The 17,196-nt window shown below is 45.4% G+C and overlaps 2 protein-coding genes across 2 annotated transcripts in view; one reads left to right on the top strand and one right to left on the bottom strand.

The window, feature by feature from the left end:
- Nucleotides 1–13,030, top strand: part of LOC143285298 (sulfoquinovosidase-like) — a 15,926-nt gene extending 2,896 nt beyond the window's left edge. Inside the window, exons 4-12 of the mRNA XM_076592561.1 lie at nt 1,464–1,690; nt 3,131–3,250; nt 3,990–4,131; nt 5,160–5,381; nt 5,999–6,214; nt 7,115–7,363; nt 9,101–9,263; nt 10,853–11,132; nt 12,974–13,030. Coding sequence (XP_076448676.1) covers nt 1,464–1,690; nt 3,131–3,250; nt 3,990–4,131; nt 5,160–5,381; nt 5,999–6,214; nt 7,115–7,363; nt 9,101–9,263; nt 10,853–11,132; nt 12,974–13,030 — 1,676 coding nt within the window. The remainder of the gene's footprint in view (nt 1–1,463; nt 1,691–3,130; nt 3,251–3,989; nt 4,132–5,159; nt 5,382–5,998; nt 6,215–7,114; nt 7,364–9,100; nt 9,264–10,852; nt 11,133–12,973) is intronic.
- Nucleotides 12,369–17,196, bottom strand: part of LOC143284853 (uncharacterized) — a 50,150-nt gene continuing 45,322 nt past the window's right edge. Inside the window, exon 21 of the mRNA XM_076591955.1 lies at nt 12,369–15,359. Within this exon, the coding sequence (XP_076448070.1) occupies nt 15,248–15,359 (112 nt within the window). The 3' untranslated portion in view covers nt 12,369–15,247. The remainder of the gene's footprint in view (nt 15,360–17,196) is intronic.

Here is a 17,196-nt window from a genome sequence, read left to right as displayed (position 1 = left end):
ATAATATGTTCTTCTGTCCGAGCAATGCAACTGGCTCCTGGCAGAGGAAGAAATGTGGATATTGCCGCTGTAGGGACTGTGTGTGGTGTGCTGGTGTCCGCAGTGTTTGTGTTGTGTTACGTTGTGTCGTGTCGTATCGTATCGTGTCGTGTCGTGTTTGTGTTGAAGTTGTGTCGTGTCGTATCGTGTTTGTGTTGTGTCGTGTTTGTGTTGCAGTTGCACTGTGTTGTGTTGCATGCGCAATATAATTGTATTGTATCAAACTGGCATTACTCTTTTTTGTCACGCGCAGATTCCACTGCATGAAAATTGGGGCAGCTCTCTCGCCCTGTGAGAGCGCATCAAAACAGTGAGAGCACGACCCGTTTCTTTTCTCTGCCTGCAAGTGTATTTTTGATTTCCCAGCAGTGTGGATTCATCGACAGAATGTTGCCAGGGACAACCCCTTTTCTTGGCGCGGGTTCTTTTTACGTGCGCTGAATGCATGCTGCACACGGGACCTCATGAGGCGGATGATGATGGTGGTGATGATGACTGATTTACGATAATGATCATGATGGTAATGAAGATGATGATGAAGGGGGAAAATAAGGGGAGAGGGTCGCTGATGGATGATAGTAATAACGGTGACAGACGATGCTGTTGGTGATAACATGAGTGTATCTGTCGATTGATCGACCCAGGGATTGATCAGCTGATTACTTTATTTATTCATTTATCCGTTGGTGATTATGTGGTTACATCTGTCGATTAATCGATTGATTCCTTGATTCATTCATCCATTCGTATGATAATCAGTCGTGTCCGACTATGACCATCGGAACAGCAGAGGAGGTAACTGCTGTCCCGACTATCTGGGCTAGAATTTGATAAAAGTGGAGAGTGTCTTGCCCAAGTTACATCCCCACTCTCTCCGCCAAGAGGGTTTTTAAGAAAGTCGGCGTTGGGGATGGTTCCCAAAGGCCAACTAGCCCCCAAGGCTGCAGCACCAAGAACCAGTGCAAATTTGCCTCCTGGTTTGAGAGTCAGTCCCGCACAAAAGACGAAGCTGTAAATGATTTTCCCATTGCAACAGATAAACCATCGATAATACAGCTGTCACTTTGCTGTTGGCCCAACTACTAGACTTATGTCAATCTGTGATATGAGCTGAGTGTTGGGTCATATCCATCCATTCACTGGTTCTTCTTCTTCTTCCGCGTTCGTGGGCTGCAACTCCCACGTTCACTCGCATGTACACGAGTGGGCTTTTACGGGTACGACCGTTTTTACCCCCGCCATGTAGGCAACCATACGCCGTTTTCGGGGGTATCCGTTCGCTGATACACTGAGCTCTCACTTTGCTGTTGGCCCAGCTGTAAACCCATGTTAATCTATTACAGCTGAGTGTAGGGCTATATTAATCCATTTCCCTGATGCCCTCACAAATGCTGCTGATGATGACGCTGACCACTGACCATCAGGTGTGGGCCGGAACAAGAGCTCCCTGACCACCTTCATGGCCGACCAGCTGGGCAGGGCAGGGGGAGACTACCACACCACCTACTATCCCCAGCCCACCTGGCTTACCTCCCGTAAGTACTTCCTGCACTACACCGGAAGCAACTACGCCGAGATGGACTTCCGCCACCAGGACTTCCTGGAGATGTTGGTGGAAGGAGACACCCGCCCCGCTGCCTGGCACTTCCAGGTTGGGGAATGTTGTTGTTGTTGTTGTTGTTGTTCTTTTCTTTTCTTTTTTAAATCATTTTATTAGTATTACTATTATTATTACTACTACCTTTTTCTATATTATAATTATTATTCATTTATTTATTTATTTATGTAAGCTTATCTATTATTTATTCCCCCGTTTTTTTTTTTGGTTTTTTTGTTGTTTTTTTGTTGTTTTTTCTCAAGGCCTGACTAAGCGCGTTGGGTTACGCTGCTGGTCAGGCATCTGCTTGGCAGATGTGGTGTAGCGTATATGGTTTGTCCGAACGCAGTGACGCCTCCTTGAGCAACTGAAACTGAAACTGAAACTTGTTGTTGTTGCTGGTGGTGGTGGTGGTCTTCTTCTTCTTCATGTTTTTGTTGTTGTTTTTGATGTTATTGTTGCTGTTTTTGCTGTTGTTGTCGCTGCTGTTATTGCTGTTGTTGTTATTGTTGCTTTGATGTTGTTGGTGTTGTTGTTGTTCTTCTTCTTGTTTTTGTTGATGTTGTTGTTGTTGTTTTTGATGTTGAAAATGTTGCTGTTGTTGTTATTGGTGTTTTTGATATTGTTGTTATTGTTGTTGTTGTTTTTAATGTTGCTGCTGTTGTTTTTGTTGCTATTGGTGTTTTTGATGTTGTTGTTGTTTTTGCTGTTATTGTTGTTTTTGATGTTCTTGTTTTGGTTGTTGCTGTTGTTGTTGTTTTTGATGATGTTGTTATTGTTCTTGTTGGTGTTGTTGTCTTGATGTTTTTGTTGCTGCTGCTGTTGTTCTTGTTATTGTTGTTGTTTTCAATGTTGTTGTTGTTTTTGTTGTTGTTACTGTTGTTGATGTTGTTGCTGCTGTTGTTCTAATTGTTGTTTTTGATGTTTTTTCTTTATTGCTGTTGTTGTTATTGCTGTTGTTGTTGCTGCTGTTGCTACTGCTGTTGCTGCTGTTGTTTTTGATGTTGTTGTCGTTATTATTGCTGTTGTCGAGGACACCACTATATCACTCCCTTAGTGGCGAGGATGAATGTTAACGACGGGCGCAATAGCCGAGTGGTTAAAGCGTTGGACTGTCAATCTGAGGGTCCCGGGTTCGAATCACGGTGACGGCGCCTGGTGGGTAAAGGGTGGAGATTTTTACGATCTCCCAGGTCAACATATGTGCAGACCTGCTAGTGCCTGAACCCCCTTCGTGTGTATATGCAAGAAGAAGATCAAATGCAGTCCCTGTCAGCGTTCGGTGGGTTATGGAAACAAGAACATACCCAGCATGCACACCCCCGAAAACGGAGTATGGCTGCCTACATGGCGGGGTAAAAACGGTCACACACGTAAAAGCCCACTTGTGTACATACGAGTGAACGCAGAAGAAGAAGAAGAAGAAGTAGTTAACTCATTGGTTGCTGTTTTTATTCAGTTGTTGTTATTGTTGTTGTTGTTTTTCTGAACCAGGTGCAGTCCAGTCTCAGCAGCCTGGTCAGCTGTCTGAGTGGTTTGCTGGGGAGGGTCAGGCCGCTGCCCACCTGGCTGTACGAAGGCGCCATACTTGGCGTGCAGGGAGGAACACAGCAGGTGCTGTTTCTTTTTGTGTAGCTTCCGGGCCTGTGTATGTGTGTATATCGTGCGTTGTGGTTTTGTATGTGTCTATGTATGTATGTGTGTATGTTTGTATGTATGTATGTATGTATGTTTCTTTGTTTGTATGTATGTATGTATGCTTCTTTCTTTTTATGTATGTATGTATCTTTCCTTCCTTCCTCCCTCCCTTCCCTTCTTCCTTCCTTTTCTTTCCTTCCTTCCTCCCTTCCTTTATTTCTTCCTTCTCTTTCCTTCCTTCCTCCTTCCTTTATTTCTTCCTTCTCTTTCCTTCCTTCCTCCTTCCTTTCTTCCTTTCTTTTCCTCCCTTCCTTCCTTCCTCCCTTCCTTTATTTCTTCCTTCTCTTTCCTTCCTTCCTTCCTTCCTTCCTTTTTCCTTCCTTCCCCTTTCCTCCCCTCCTTTCTTCCTTCTTCTCTTTCCTTCCTTCTTCCTCCTTCCTTCCTTCCTTTCTTTCCTTTCTTCCTTCCTTCGTTTCTTTCCTCCTTTCCTTCCTTTCTTCCTTCTTCTCTTTCCTTCCTTCTTCCTCCTTCCTTCCTTTCTTTCTTTCCTTCCTTCCTTTCTTTTGTCCCTTCCTCCCTTCCTTCCTTTCTGCCTTCCTTCCTTCCTTTCTCTTTCCTTCCTCCCTCCCTCCCTTTCTTCCTCCTCCTTCCTCCCTCCTTCTTTTCTTCCCTTCCTTCCTTCCTTCCTTCCTTCACGTGCTCTGCGTGCTGTCAGATGCTGGCCAGGCTGGAGGAGGCCAACGCCAGCGGGGTGGCGGTGAAGGGTCTGTGGATCCAGGACTGGAGCGGGGCCAGAGCCACGCCTTTCGGATCCAGGGTCTTCTGGAACTGGCAGTGGGACCCCACCCACTACCCTGGTAGGTGTGGGTGTGTGGGTGGGTGGGGTCGGGCGGGGAGGGGGTGGGGTGTTCACTCTGTTTTCTCTTCTTTTTTTCCGTTTTCTGTCGGTATATTACTGTTTAAATGACCTACTGTGTAAATTCGTGTGAACCATTCATTTATACTGTTCCCCCTTCAAAAGGGGCCATGGCGTATATTGATTAAACTTTTTCCAGTTCAAGTTGGGTTTTTTTTTCCCCCGTTTCATTTAAACAAAATATTTCGGTTTCTTTATTTCATTTATTTTTTGTTTTTCCTTCCAGCGTAAAGCAGTTGTCAAAACAGAGAGAGAGAGAGACAAAACAAATATATGCTCTTCATGAGGAAAAACATACAAAATTGTTAATTAACGTACAGATTCCTGAACTGTACGACAATATTTGGTAAAATATTTGATGGTATTTTCCACGAGATGTTCCACGGGTTATATAAATGTGGTGATTTTTTCTTAATGCTTGTTATCTCCCTCACTTAGCCGTCACACTCACACAGACACACACACTCACAACACACACACACACACACACACACACATAACCCAACCCAACCCAACCCAACCCAACCCAACACAACACAACACAACACAACACAACACAACACAACACAACACAACACAACACAACACAACACAACACACACACGCGCGCGCGCGCGCAAGTTTCATGTTTAACTAAAACATATTTTGCATGACAATGATGATAACATCTAATATCACTGATAGTGAAAAGACGCTAAACTAAAGAACGAACGATGATAACATACTCATTTTTTCTTTCTACACACACGCGCGCGCGCGTGCACACACACACACACACACACACACTCTCACACACACTCTCACACACACTCTCACACACACTCACACACACACACACACACACACGACACACACGACACACGCGACACCCATTCACCCACCCACCCACCTACTTTTACACCCTCACCTACCCCACCAACACACCCACACACCCCACATACCACCCCCACGCCTCCCCCACACACGCAGGTCTCAACACCACCATCCAGACGCTACAGGAGAGGGGGGTTCGAGTCCTGGCCTACATCAACCCCAACCTGGACAGCAGGGGTGACCTGTTCGCCACAGCCAGGGCCCAAGGCTACCTGGTCCGTGACGCCACCGGTGACCCTTACCTGGTCAGCTTCGGCTCCTTCCGCTGTGGGATGGTCGACTTCACTAACCCTGCTGCCTACACCTGGTATAAAGACGGTGAGGGGGGTGCTTGTGCATCTTGACTTTTCTTACTTTTGTGAAACGTTTAAGCCTCCTCATTAAGTCTCCTGGTTTACCCTGAAGGCTACAACTGCTATAAAGACAGTGAGAGGATGTTTGTGCATCTTGACTTTTTCTTGAGACGTTTAAGTTTACCCTGCTACCTACACCTGGAATAAAGAAGGTGGGGAGGATGCTTGTGCATATTGACTTTTCTTGAATCGTTTAAGTCTGGTGCCTGCACCTGGTATAAAGACGGTGAGGGACGCTTGTGCACTCGGACTTCTCTGAAAAGTTTCAGTCTTCTCGTACACGGTGAAGTCTACACCTGGTATGAAAGTGGTGAGGGGGATGCTTGTGTATTTTGAATTTCCTGAATCAATTTCAAGTCTCCTCATGAAATCTCCTTGTTTAACCTGAAGCCTACACCTGGCATAAAGATGGCGAGGGAAGCTTTGGTAGTGTTGCCTGTCCTTGCAAGCTTTTCAGCTTGGTGTTCTCAGCGCTTATCTCCGCCCCTTATTTCCACTGTCTACACCTGGTATAAAGACGGTGAGGTGGGGTTCACTTTTTTCTTTCGTTCGTTTTTTTTTTTTTTTTTTTTTCCCCCACAGACGTCATCAAGGGCAACATGCTGAAGCTGGGGCTGGGAGGGTGGATGGCGGACTTCGGGGAGTACCTGCCGGTGGACTCTGTCCTGCACAGCGGGGACCCGAACCTGCTGCACAACCAGTGGCCCCGCCTGTGGGCCCGGCTCAACATGCAGGCCATCTCCGAAATGGGGGCTGACGCCGCCGACGTGGTGTTCTTTTCTCGCTCCGGGTTCTCAGGTAAAGTTGTCTTGGTGGCAGGAAATCTCCACAGTCAGTGTCAGCTTAAGTACGCATTTTACAGATGACAGGGGGGAAGAAAGAGAGAGAGAGAGAGAGAGAGAGAAGAAAAAAAAGAAAAGAGAAAGAAAAGACAACAGAAAGGAGAAAAATGATGATGGAAGGAACAAAAAGAAACAACAACCAAAATGGAAAGAAAAACGAGAGAGAGAAAACAATTTTTTTTTTTTTTTTTTTTTTTTTTTTAAACGGGAAAGAGCCTTCCAAGGATGCTGAAAATATCCTGCTCATTTGCAGAAATTTTACGCATCCACTGATTTCTCAACAACAACAACAACAACAACAAAAAAGTACGCATTTTACATACATGCAGTTTCAGTTTCAGTTTCTCAAGGAGGCGTCACTGCGTTCGGACAAATTCATATACGCTGCGCCACATCTGCTAGGCAGATGCCGGACCAGCAGCATGACCCAGCGTGCTTAGCCAGGCCTTGAGTTCATGCTTATGTATTTGCGTACCTATCAGAGTGGATTTCTTCTACAGAATTTTGCCAGAGGACAACACTCTCGTTGTCATGGGTTCTTTTGCAGTGCGCCAAGTGCATGCTGCACACGAGTCCTCGGTTTATCTTCTCATCCGAAAAAACTAGACGCCTAGTTGGATATCATCACCATCATCACCATCATCATCATCACCATCATCATCATCATCATCACCATCATCATCATCATCATCACCATCACCACCCTCTGTACACATCCCCCAAGGTGCCAGCAACGTCATGTCATTACCATCATCATCAATATCATCACCACCATTATGCTGTTAACACCACCATCACCATCACCACCACCACCCACCCTCTGTACACCCCGCCCCCACCCCCACCCCCCGCCAAGGTTCCAGCAACGTCAGCATGCTGACCTGGGCCGGGGACCAGAATGTGGACTGGTCCCTCAGTGACGGAGCCGCCTCCACGGTGCCCGCTGCCCTGTCGCTGGGTCTTTCCGGCATGGGGGTCACCCACTTCGACATCGGCGGCTACACCAGCTACGTGCTGCCCTCCTTCAGGATGGTCCGGTCCGCGGAGAGGCTGCTGCGCTCTGCCGAGCACGCCGTGTTCGGGCCCGTGTTCAGGACGCACGAGGGTGAGTTGGATGACTTACTACTTCCGGTTTAATGTGATTCTTTGGGGGGTGACTTACTTCCGGTTTAATGTGATTTTGGGGGGGTGACTTACTTCCGGTTTAATGTGATTTTTTTGGGGTGACTTACTTCCGGTTTAATGTGATATTTTGGGGGTGACCTACTTCCGGTTTAATGTGATTTTGGGGCTGACTTACTTCCGGTTTCATGAGATTTTCTGGGTGACTTCCGGTTTAATGTGATTTTGGGGGGTGACTTACTTCCGGTTTAATGTGATTTTGGGGGGTGAATTACTTCCGGTTTAATGTGAATTTTGGGATGACTTACTTCCGGTTTAATGTGATTTAAAAAAAAAAAATTTTCAATTCTTTTTTTTAGTGATGTTAGACTGTGTAGTGTGTGTGTGTGTGTGTGTGTGTGTGTGTGTGTGTGTGTGTGTGTGTGTGTGTGTGTGTTCAGTCCTGTGTTCAGGACCTGTGAGGGTGAGTTACTTCCGGTAAAATAATTTTTCAACGTTACCGTGGGTTTTTTTTTGTTGTTGTTTTTTTCACTTTGCGTGATATTGGACGCGGAGTGTGTGTGTGTGTGTGTGTGTGTGTGTGTGTGTGTGTGTGTGTGTGATATGTGTATGTGTGTGTGTTCTGTGTGTGTGTGTGTGTGTGTGTGTGTGTGTGTGATATGTGTATGTATGTGTCTGTCTCTCTGTGTGTGTATGTGCGCGCGCGCGCGTGTGTGTATGTGTTGACTTGCTTTTAAAAAAAATTATTTCATTGCTGAGTCGTTGATGTTTTGTTGCTGTTATGATTTTGCACCACACTCACCTTGATTACTATATAGCTTAAGCAGTTGCAACTCGCGCTTAGCTTTTATTTCATGAACCCTGTATTTGGTGTATTCCCAGCATGTAAGTGGCACGCTTCAGCTGACAACTAACTACCTGTGAGTTAACTCACTCAGTGCGGCCAGTCCTCTCTTCTCCTCTACACAGACCCCTCGGATGTCCAGTGGGTGTCTGAATGACCCAGCCTTTAGCTTCTGTCGTCAGAATTGTGGTATTCTTTGTCAACATTCACGTCTTCAGTATAAGAGCCTTCCGCTTGCAATATTTTGATGATGGTAATTGGGGTGAAACGCTGTTAACGTTGTCTCTTTCGCCGTTCGTATGGAAAGAGTTAACGGTTTTTGCTGGTAGTTAGGCTGCGCTACCTGACTGCCTGTCGTACAACCGGCCCCTAGAGCCAGTTGCACTGCTCGGACGGAAGAGCCTAGCATGGTCGTAACCCGCTGCTAACTGTGTGTAGTATGGAACTGACCAATGGCGTAGTTCGGTCAACGTAGGCATTTAGTCACGTGTAACTGTCAAACAGTTAGAACCAAGAAATGCAGCTGGCACCTGGTCTTTAACTCACTCAGTACGGCCAGCCCTCTCTTCTCCTCTACACAGACCCCTCGGATGTCCAGTGGGTGTCTGAATTACCCAACCTTTAGCTTCCGTCGTCGGAATTGTGGTATTCTTTGTCAACATTCACCTCTTCAGTATAAGAGCCTTCCACTTGCAATATTTTGATGGTGGTAATTGGGGTGAAACGCTGTTAACGTCGTCTCTTTCGCCGTTCGTATGGAGAGAGTTAAACAACCAGGTAGCTGGATTGGTCTGTATCGTTGTTTATGCATTGGCTGTTTTTAATCTTATCCTTCTCCCCCCCCCCCCCCCTCCCTTTCTCTCTCTGTGTGTGCAGGAAACATACCGAGGGTCAACGCCCAGTTCTACTCGTCTCCGTACATGCTGCAGTGTTTCAAGCGACTGGTGGACATGTTCGTGACCTTGAAGCAGTACCACCAGCACGTGAACAACGTCACTGTCACCACGGGCCTGCCTGCACTGCGACCTCTTTTCCTGGAGTGGGTTGTGTGTGTGTGTGTGTGTAGGTTGGGAATGACACAGCTCTATGTGAGTGTGTGTGTGCGTGTGTGTGTGTGTGCGCGAGCGCGCGTGTGTGTGTGTAGGTTGGGAATGACACAGCTGTGTGTGTGTGTGTGTGTGTGCGTTTGTGTGTGTGTGTGTGTGTGTAGGTTGGGAATGACACAGCTGTGTGTGTGTGTGCGCGCGTTTGTGTGTGTGTGTGTGCGCGCGTGAGTGTGTGTGTGTGTGTGTGTGTGCGCGCGTGAGAGTGTGTGTGTGTTTGCGTGTGTGGGGGGGAGAGGAGGGAATGACACAGCTCTGTGTGTGTGTGTGTGTGCGCGTGTATATGTGTGTAGGTTGGGAATGACGCAGCTGTGTGTGTGTGCGTGAGTGTGTGTGTGTGCGTGAGTGTGTGTGTGCGTGCGTGAGTGTGTGTGTGTGTGTGCGTGAGTGTGTGTGTGTGTGCGCGCGCGCGCTCGTGTGGGTATGTATGTATGTGGGCGTGGCCGGCAGTATGCAGTGTGAAAAGTGCTGTACTGATAGTGTACCTAACTGTATGTTCAACCATAACGGCTCGTCGTCCTCCTCCTACCACAACTAGTTTTGTGTTGTGCAAGCTTGTGAACGTCTGGTGAGCATGCGGTTGATTTGTTATTGTACCTTAATCAGCGGTACGTGAATATGATAATGATATGATAGTCAGTCGTGTCCGACTATGACCATCAGAACAGCAGAAGAGGCAATTGCTGTTCCGACTATTTGGGCTAGAATTTGATTATAGTGGCGAGTGTCTTGCCCAAGTACATCCCCACTCTCTCGGCCAAGAGGGTTTTAGGACAGTCGGCGTTGGGATGGTTCCCCAAAGGCCAACTAGCCCACAAGGCTGCAGCACTAAGAGCCAGTGCAATTTTTTGCCTCCTAGTTTGAGAGTCATAGTCCTTCACAAAAGACTAAGCTGTAAATGATTTCCCATTGACTGGAGAAACCATTGATAATGCAGCTCTCACTCTGCTGTTGGCCCAAATGTAAACTGTAAACTTATGTCAATCTGAGATATAAGCCGACGGGCACAATAGCCGAGTGATTAAAGCGTTGGACTTTCAATCTGAGGGTCCCGGGTTCGAATCACGGTGACGGCGCCTGGTGGGTGGAGATTTTTACGATCTCCCAGGTCAACATAATTATGTGCAGACCAGCTAGTGCCTGAACCCCCTTCGTGTGTATATGCAAGCAGAAGATCAAATACGCACGTTAAAGATCCTGTAGTCCATGTCAGCATTCGGTGGGTTATAGAAACAAGAACAAACCCAGCATGTACACCCCGAAAGCGGACTATGGCTGCCTACATTGCGGGGTAAAAACGGTCATACACGTAAAATTCCACTCATGTGCATAGAAGTGAACGTGGGAGTTGCAGCCCACGAACGCAGAAGAAGAAGAAGATAATGATACTACTACTACTACTAATTTGATAAGAAAAATTATTATCATTATCAATATTAGTATTGTCATTACCATCATCATCATTATCATCATCATCATCATCATCACTCGCTTTCAGTGTTGAAAAAAAAAAATCTCTCTCCAGCTATCCAGACGACGATAATAGCTACGAAATCGAGTACCAGTACCTGTACGGAGACGACCTTCTGGTGGCACCTGTCTACCTGCCCAACCAGACCACCTGGTCCGTGTACCTGCCCCCCTCTGCAGCCGGCAGCTCCTGGCTCTACCTCTGGAACGCCACCCTCGCGTCCACTGGAGGACAGAAGGTGGCGGTGCCGACTCTGGTCGGTCAGCCTCCCGTGTTTTTCCGGAACGATTCGGCTTTCGTCGGCACTTTCCGGAAGATCGGGAAAATGGAACTGGTTCCTCCTCCTCCTTTGCCTACTACTACTACTACTACTACTACTACCACTGCTTCTCCTGTGTGTACCAGCACTGACGGTACGGGTAGTGGAGGGTGTGTTGTGTGTGGGTGGGGTGGTGGTGGCTGTTCTGGTGCGATGAGGGTGTGTTTTTTGGTGCTGGTTGTGTTGTGTGTGCGTGGCGTTTTAGTGGGTTGAGAGTGAGTCAAGTGTTTTTTTTTGACCTTGTATATACATACTCTCGCGTGCTTGGGTGCGCGGCGCGCGCGAGAGAGAGCAGGCAGACGCACGCATTTAGACACACACACACACACACACACACACACACACACACATCTGCACGCCCGTGATGAATCACACGCACACACAGAGATGCTCAGGCACACGCACATACCGCTGTCTTCCACGCACAGATATCAGGAGTTACGTTTTTAGCTGTCTCTTTCACGACGTACGAGAAAGAAGGAAAGAAACACACACACACACACACACACACACACACGTACACACACACAAAAAAACAACAACAAAAAACACACACACACGTACACACACACAAACATACACACACACACACACAAAGAGTGGCCACCACACCCCATTTCATTACATTCTCTTTTTTTTTATCACAAATGTGCTGTAAAATAGGATTGACAACAGTAATTTCGGAAAGGTAGTTAATTATTTGATTATTTTAGCTCTAATCTGCTATGAAGGATACAGTTTTTGTTGTTGTTTCTCGTATGTGTTAGGATGGCTCATCGTTTGTTGTCTTTTACTGAACTGGGATTCATTGTGTTTGTGTGTGTGTGTGTGTGTGAGTGTGTGAGCGAGTACGTGCGTGCGTGCGTGCGTGTGTCTGTGTGTGGGCTTGAAATGAGTAATATGTTTTGAATATTTGTACATGATTTCTTAAACTTTAGGCTGATGTTCGTTTTGTGAGGTTTTTTTTTATTTTTTAACATATTCGTACATCTACTTTTGCTTGCGTCATTTTTGTTTTGTTTTTTTCACTCAAAACTTTATCTTATCATCACATGGATTCTATGAAAGTTTGGTAAGTGTTTAATTTTCACGGGTAAAAATGTTTAAGTGTTGAACCTTGAGTTAGTAATATATTTTGTGAATACTCTGACAAGCGTTCAGCGCACATCATTTGAGATCAGTTGGGTTATGTTCACAAAACGTGAATAGAAAAAAAATATCTTGCCAGACATACACACAGATGCATACACACACATATGTACGTACGCGCACACACACACACACACACAGCATTCCCCCAGATAACAGCCAAAAAATCTCATGCTTAAAAAAAAATCATCAGTATATGCGATTTTGATATTAGTGTAATGCTGAATTTATTACAGAAGATGGTGTGCACAAGTGTATGGCATGCACGTTTATTGAAAATCATCATTTTTTTGTTGCTTTCTTTACATGTGCAACAACCACATAAGGGTGGGGGGTTAGGTTAAGGACATATTCAGTGTCACGAACATGATGCATTTACCCTAAACTACCATGTAAATGTCCAGTATCTTGTAAGCGCCAATCCTCCGTTTAAAATTTTGGTAACATTTTAACAATATATATATATATATCTATATATATATAATATAGGTAGGTAGGTAGGTAAAATGAAGTAATGATGATTCAATTTGCTATTTGTGAACGTGTTGCGTTGCGAAACAGTGCAAATATTAGATCTAGAGATAATTTAAAAAAAACAAACAAAAAAACCTCCGCGTGAGATGTGGACGCGTCATTGGAAAAACCCAAATGAAAGCATGACGTCACTTCATGACGCAGATTCTTATTCGTTTTGTTCTCACTCTCAGCCAAGCCAGTGCTGTGTTGTGAAACTTGGTAAGGGCACTGGCCCCCGCGAAGGGTGAAGTATGATGGTCAGTTGTGTTCGACTGTGACCATAAGAACAACAGAGGAGGTAACTGCTGTCCCGACTATCTGGGCTAGAATTTGATTATAGTGGAGAGTGTCTTGCCCAAGTTACATCCACTATCTCGGCCAATTGCGTTTTATGACAGTCGGCATTGGGGCCCAAAGGCCAACCAGTCCCCCAGAGCTGCAGCACTAAGAGCCAGTGCAATTTTGCCTTCTGGTTTGAGAGTCATAGCCCTTTTAAGAAAAAGAAAAAAAGACTGAGTTGTGAATGAAAAGGTCAAGTACCTGGTAAATGTCCAACCCTGTAATATGATGTTACTTTACCGCTGACTCAACGCGGATCCAATATCAGTGTTGAGATGAGTAATGCCCCCTTATAACCCCTCTGTCCCCTGGTAGCCAACCAAGCATGGCAGAATAAACAACCAAGACCGCTGCCTCTGTGTTCTTAGACTTTTGTTGCACGATCATCGGCAGCATGTATTTGTACGCATCGTAACAGATCTATAATACATGCAACATAGGGCATTTCAACTACTGACCCACTGGTGAAATTTGGGCAATGTGGTGGTTGGCGCTTACAAGATAGTTTACAGTTTGGGCACAGAAATATGTTTGTGTATGGTTGGGGGTTCGCTGTGAGTGGGTTCTTGCACTTGTGTACGCTGTGTGTGTGTGTGTGTGTGTACTGATACATGTTGGAGTGTTTGTGGGGGCTCTGTAAAGGCGTGTATTCAACACTAGAAAGGGAATGAACTGGGAAGGGAAGGGAAGGTATAAAGTGCACATGGTTATATTATGCGTATATCATGATGATGATCATAACAATGTATCAATAGATACAGAACCCCCACATTCACCACTACAGATACACTGACCAAAAACTGAATAAATAATGACCATACCTAGTGACGACAACAGAAATAACTATAAAAGATAGGGACAGCAGGCGATCACGTCCACTTGAATAGATAATGAAAACCAATTTACAACAATGATGATGATGATACAACTGAATACAATACAGTTATAACTTCATTATTTCACATAAATATCACATGCCAACAGCAGCAGTAGTACCAGTACTGCCTTTGTGGTGGTTATCGTTTGGGCCTTGGAAACGTTCTGTTGTATTACATTGTATAATACTAACATGTATATCCGTATCCCTGCCATGATAACCTCTATGCAATATCCATACTTTTGTGACTTTATGCAACACTTCCTGCAAAAAAAAAAAAAAAAAGAGTAAGAAAAGAAATACCCCCTTTCCATTTTTAGCAACATTTCTTGCAAAGAATTGCCTCGCTTTATGCTATATCCTTAATTAACCAATATAAACATCATAATCTGCAAATTTGTCCTTTTTCTGTACTCTGTATCCACATTTCTACCCCGTTCTGTAACATTGTATGCAGAGAATTGTCTTTCTCAATATTATATCCAAATCTCTACCATTTCAAACAACTATTTCTGCAAATTATTGTCTTTGTCTATATCATATCCATTTCTCAGTAACTTTAAACAACATCTTCTCCAAAGAACTGTTTTTCTCTTTTCTGTATCTACATTCATATAACTTCCAGTAACCTACCCTGCAAATTATCATCTCCCTCTACAATAATTATATCCACATTCTTTCCACTTGTACCAACACTTCCTGCAACGAATTATCTCCCTCTGCACTATTTCCCTTTCTCTACCATTTTCAGTAAAATGTCCTACAAAGAATTATCTGCCTCTAAACTATATTCCTATCTATCTTAGCATAATCTGCTGTTTAAAAAAAATTTAAAAATCCGACAATGCGCCCATGTTCCTTCTATTTTTAGCAGCATTTCCTTCGATGAATTATCTCCCTCTATACTCTATCTCTCTATTACTATCACTGTTAGCAGCATCCTCTGCAAATAATTATCTTCCTCCACACAATACAATATATCCATACCAAACTGTCGGCGATATAATATCTTCTCATGTGGGGTTACTAAGTCTGCCAGCAGGCGAGGAGTTGAACGAGTTGTTCCCCTTGGTTATGGTCCGTACAGTTCTGTGGTGACTAGCACAGCAATACCCTTTTCTCCAACCCTCCCCCCCCCCTCCCCTCCCAACAACCCCCTCCCTCCCCACTAATCACTTGAAAGCCCAAAAACCAGGGAGATGCGAGGTAGAAGGGGTGGGTGGGTGGAGGGGGTAGGAGGAGGTATGGCTCATTGTCCTTGGAAGAAGTCAGTGGTCTTTGTGAGTTCGCTGGACAGGTCGCTGGTGGTGTTGGTGTGTGAACTCACGGAGGATCTCCGGAACGGCTTGATGGCGGGCAGTCTGCACACCCAGCACGTGCACACCTATGACGTTCGTTCACTCGTACACCACTGTGCGTCTGTTTGTGCATGTGTGTGTGTTTTGCCTGTGTGTGTGCGTTAGCGTATAATTATGTGTGGAAGGGCAGCTGCTGTGTACAAAATGTGTGTTAAAATGTGTGTGTGTCTGAGTGTATAATTTGTTAGAGGGCAGCTGCTATGTACATAATTATGTATGTTGAAATGAATGTATGCAGTGTGTGTGTGTGGAGGGCAGCTGCCTTGTACATATGTATGTTAAAATGTGTATGTGTGTGGTTTGTTAGAGGGCGGCTGCTATGTGCATATGTATGTTAAAATGCATGTATGCAGTGTGTGTGTGGAAGGCAGCTGCCATGTACATATGTATGTTAAAGAGTGTGTGTGTGTGTGTGAGTGTGTGTTTAGTTTTGTTAGTCACATTTTGGTGTGTGTGCGTAGCATTGATGCAATGTGATAAGTAAGCAAAAGTGTTTTGTAAAAACACCTAGAGCAGATTTCTGAATAGTGTTATTGAAGTATTTATTATCATTATTATTATTATTATCACTATTACCGTAAGACACACAGAACCCCCCTCACCCCCACACAAAGATGTTTTGCAGTCTATATGAGCCAGGAGGGGATTCAGTCTCTGGCAGGTCTGCCGACCAGGGAGATCAGCCCAGGATTCGAACCCAAGAACCTAGGATTTAGAAAGTCCTGTGCTCTGACCACTCAGCTACTGCTGTCGTCTTTGAAAGAATTGTGGTTCTTCTTCTTCTGTGTTCGTGGGCTGCAACTCCCACGTTCACTCGTATAAGCGCGAGTGGGCTTTTACGTGTATGACCGTTTTTAACCCGCCATGTAGGCAGCCATACTCCGCTTTCGGGGGTGTGCATGCTGGGTATGTTCTTGTTTCCATAACCCACCGAACGCTGACATGGATCACAGGATCTTTAACGTGCGTATTTGACCTTCTGCTTGCGTATACACACGAAGGGGGTTCAGGCACTAGCAGGTCTGCACATAATGTTGACCTGGGAGATCGTAAAAATCTCCACCCTTTACCCACCAGGCGCTGTCACCGTGATTCGAACCCGGGACCCTCAGATTGAAAGTCCAACGCTTTAACCACTCGGCTATAGCGCCCGTCGAATTGTGGTTCAAAGCCCGACAGCCCGGACCCACCACCAACCTACCGAGGGATAGTCAGTCGAGTCCCCCACTATGACCATTAGAACTGCAGAGGAGGCAACGGCTGTCCCGACTATTTCAGCTAGAATTTGATTATAGTGCAGAATGTCTTGACCAAGTGACATCCCCACTCTAGATTTTTGGACAGTCGGCATTGGGATGGTCCCTAAAGGCCACCTAGTTCCCAAGGCTGCAGCACTAAGAGCAAGTCGTATATTATATGATAGTCAGTCGTGTTCGACTATGACCATCAGAAAAGCAGAGGAGGCAACTGCTGTCCCGACTATTTCAGCTAGAATTTGATTAGAGTGCAGAGTGTCTTGCCCAAGTGACATCCCCACTCTCTCTGCCAAGAGGGTTTTTGGACAGTCGGCGTTGGGATGGTCCCTAAAGGCCAACTAGCTCCCAAGGCTGCAGCACTAAGAGCAAGTCGTATATTATATGATAGTCAGTCGTGTTCGACTATGACCATCAGAAAAGCAGAGGAGGCAACTGCTGTACTATCTAGGTTAGAATTTGATCAAAGTGGAGAGTGTCTTGCCGAAGTTAAATCCCCACTTTCTTGGCCAAGAGGGGTTCAGGACTGTCGGCGTTGGGATGGTTCCCAAAGGCCAACTAGTTCCCAAGGCTGCAGCACTAGGAGT

This window comes from Babylonia areolata, chromosome 8 (genome assembly GCF_041734735.1).
Source record: "Babylonia areolata isolate BAREFJ2019XMU chromosome 8, ASM4173473v1, whole genome shotgun sequence".
Lineage (NCBI taxonomy): Eukaryota > Metazoa > Mollusca > Gastropoda > Neogastropoda > Buccinidae > Babylonia > Babylonia areolata.
The sequence above is the reverse complement of the archived record's forward strand: the minus strand, read 5'-3'. Positions and strand labels throughout refer to the sequence as shown.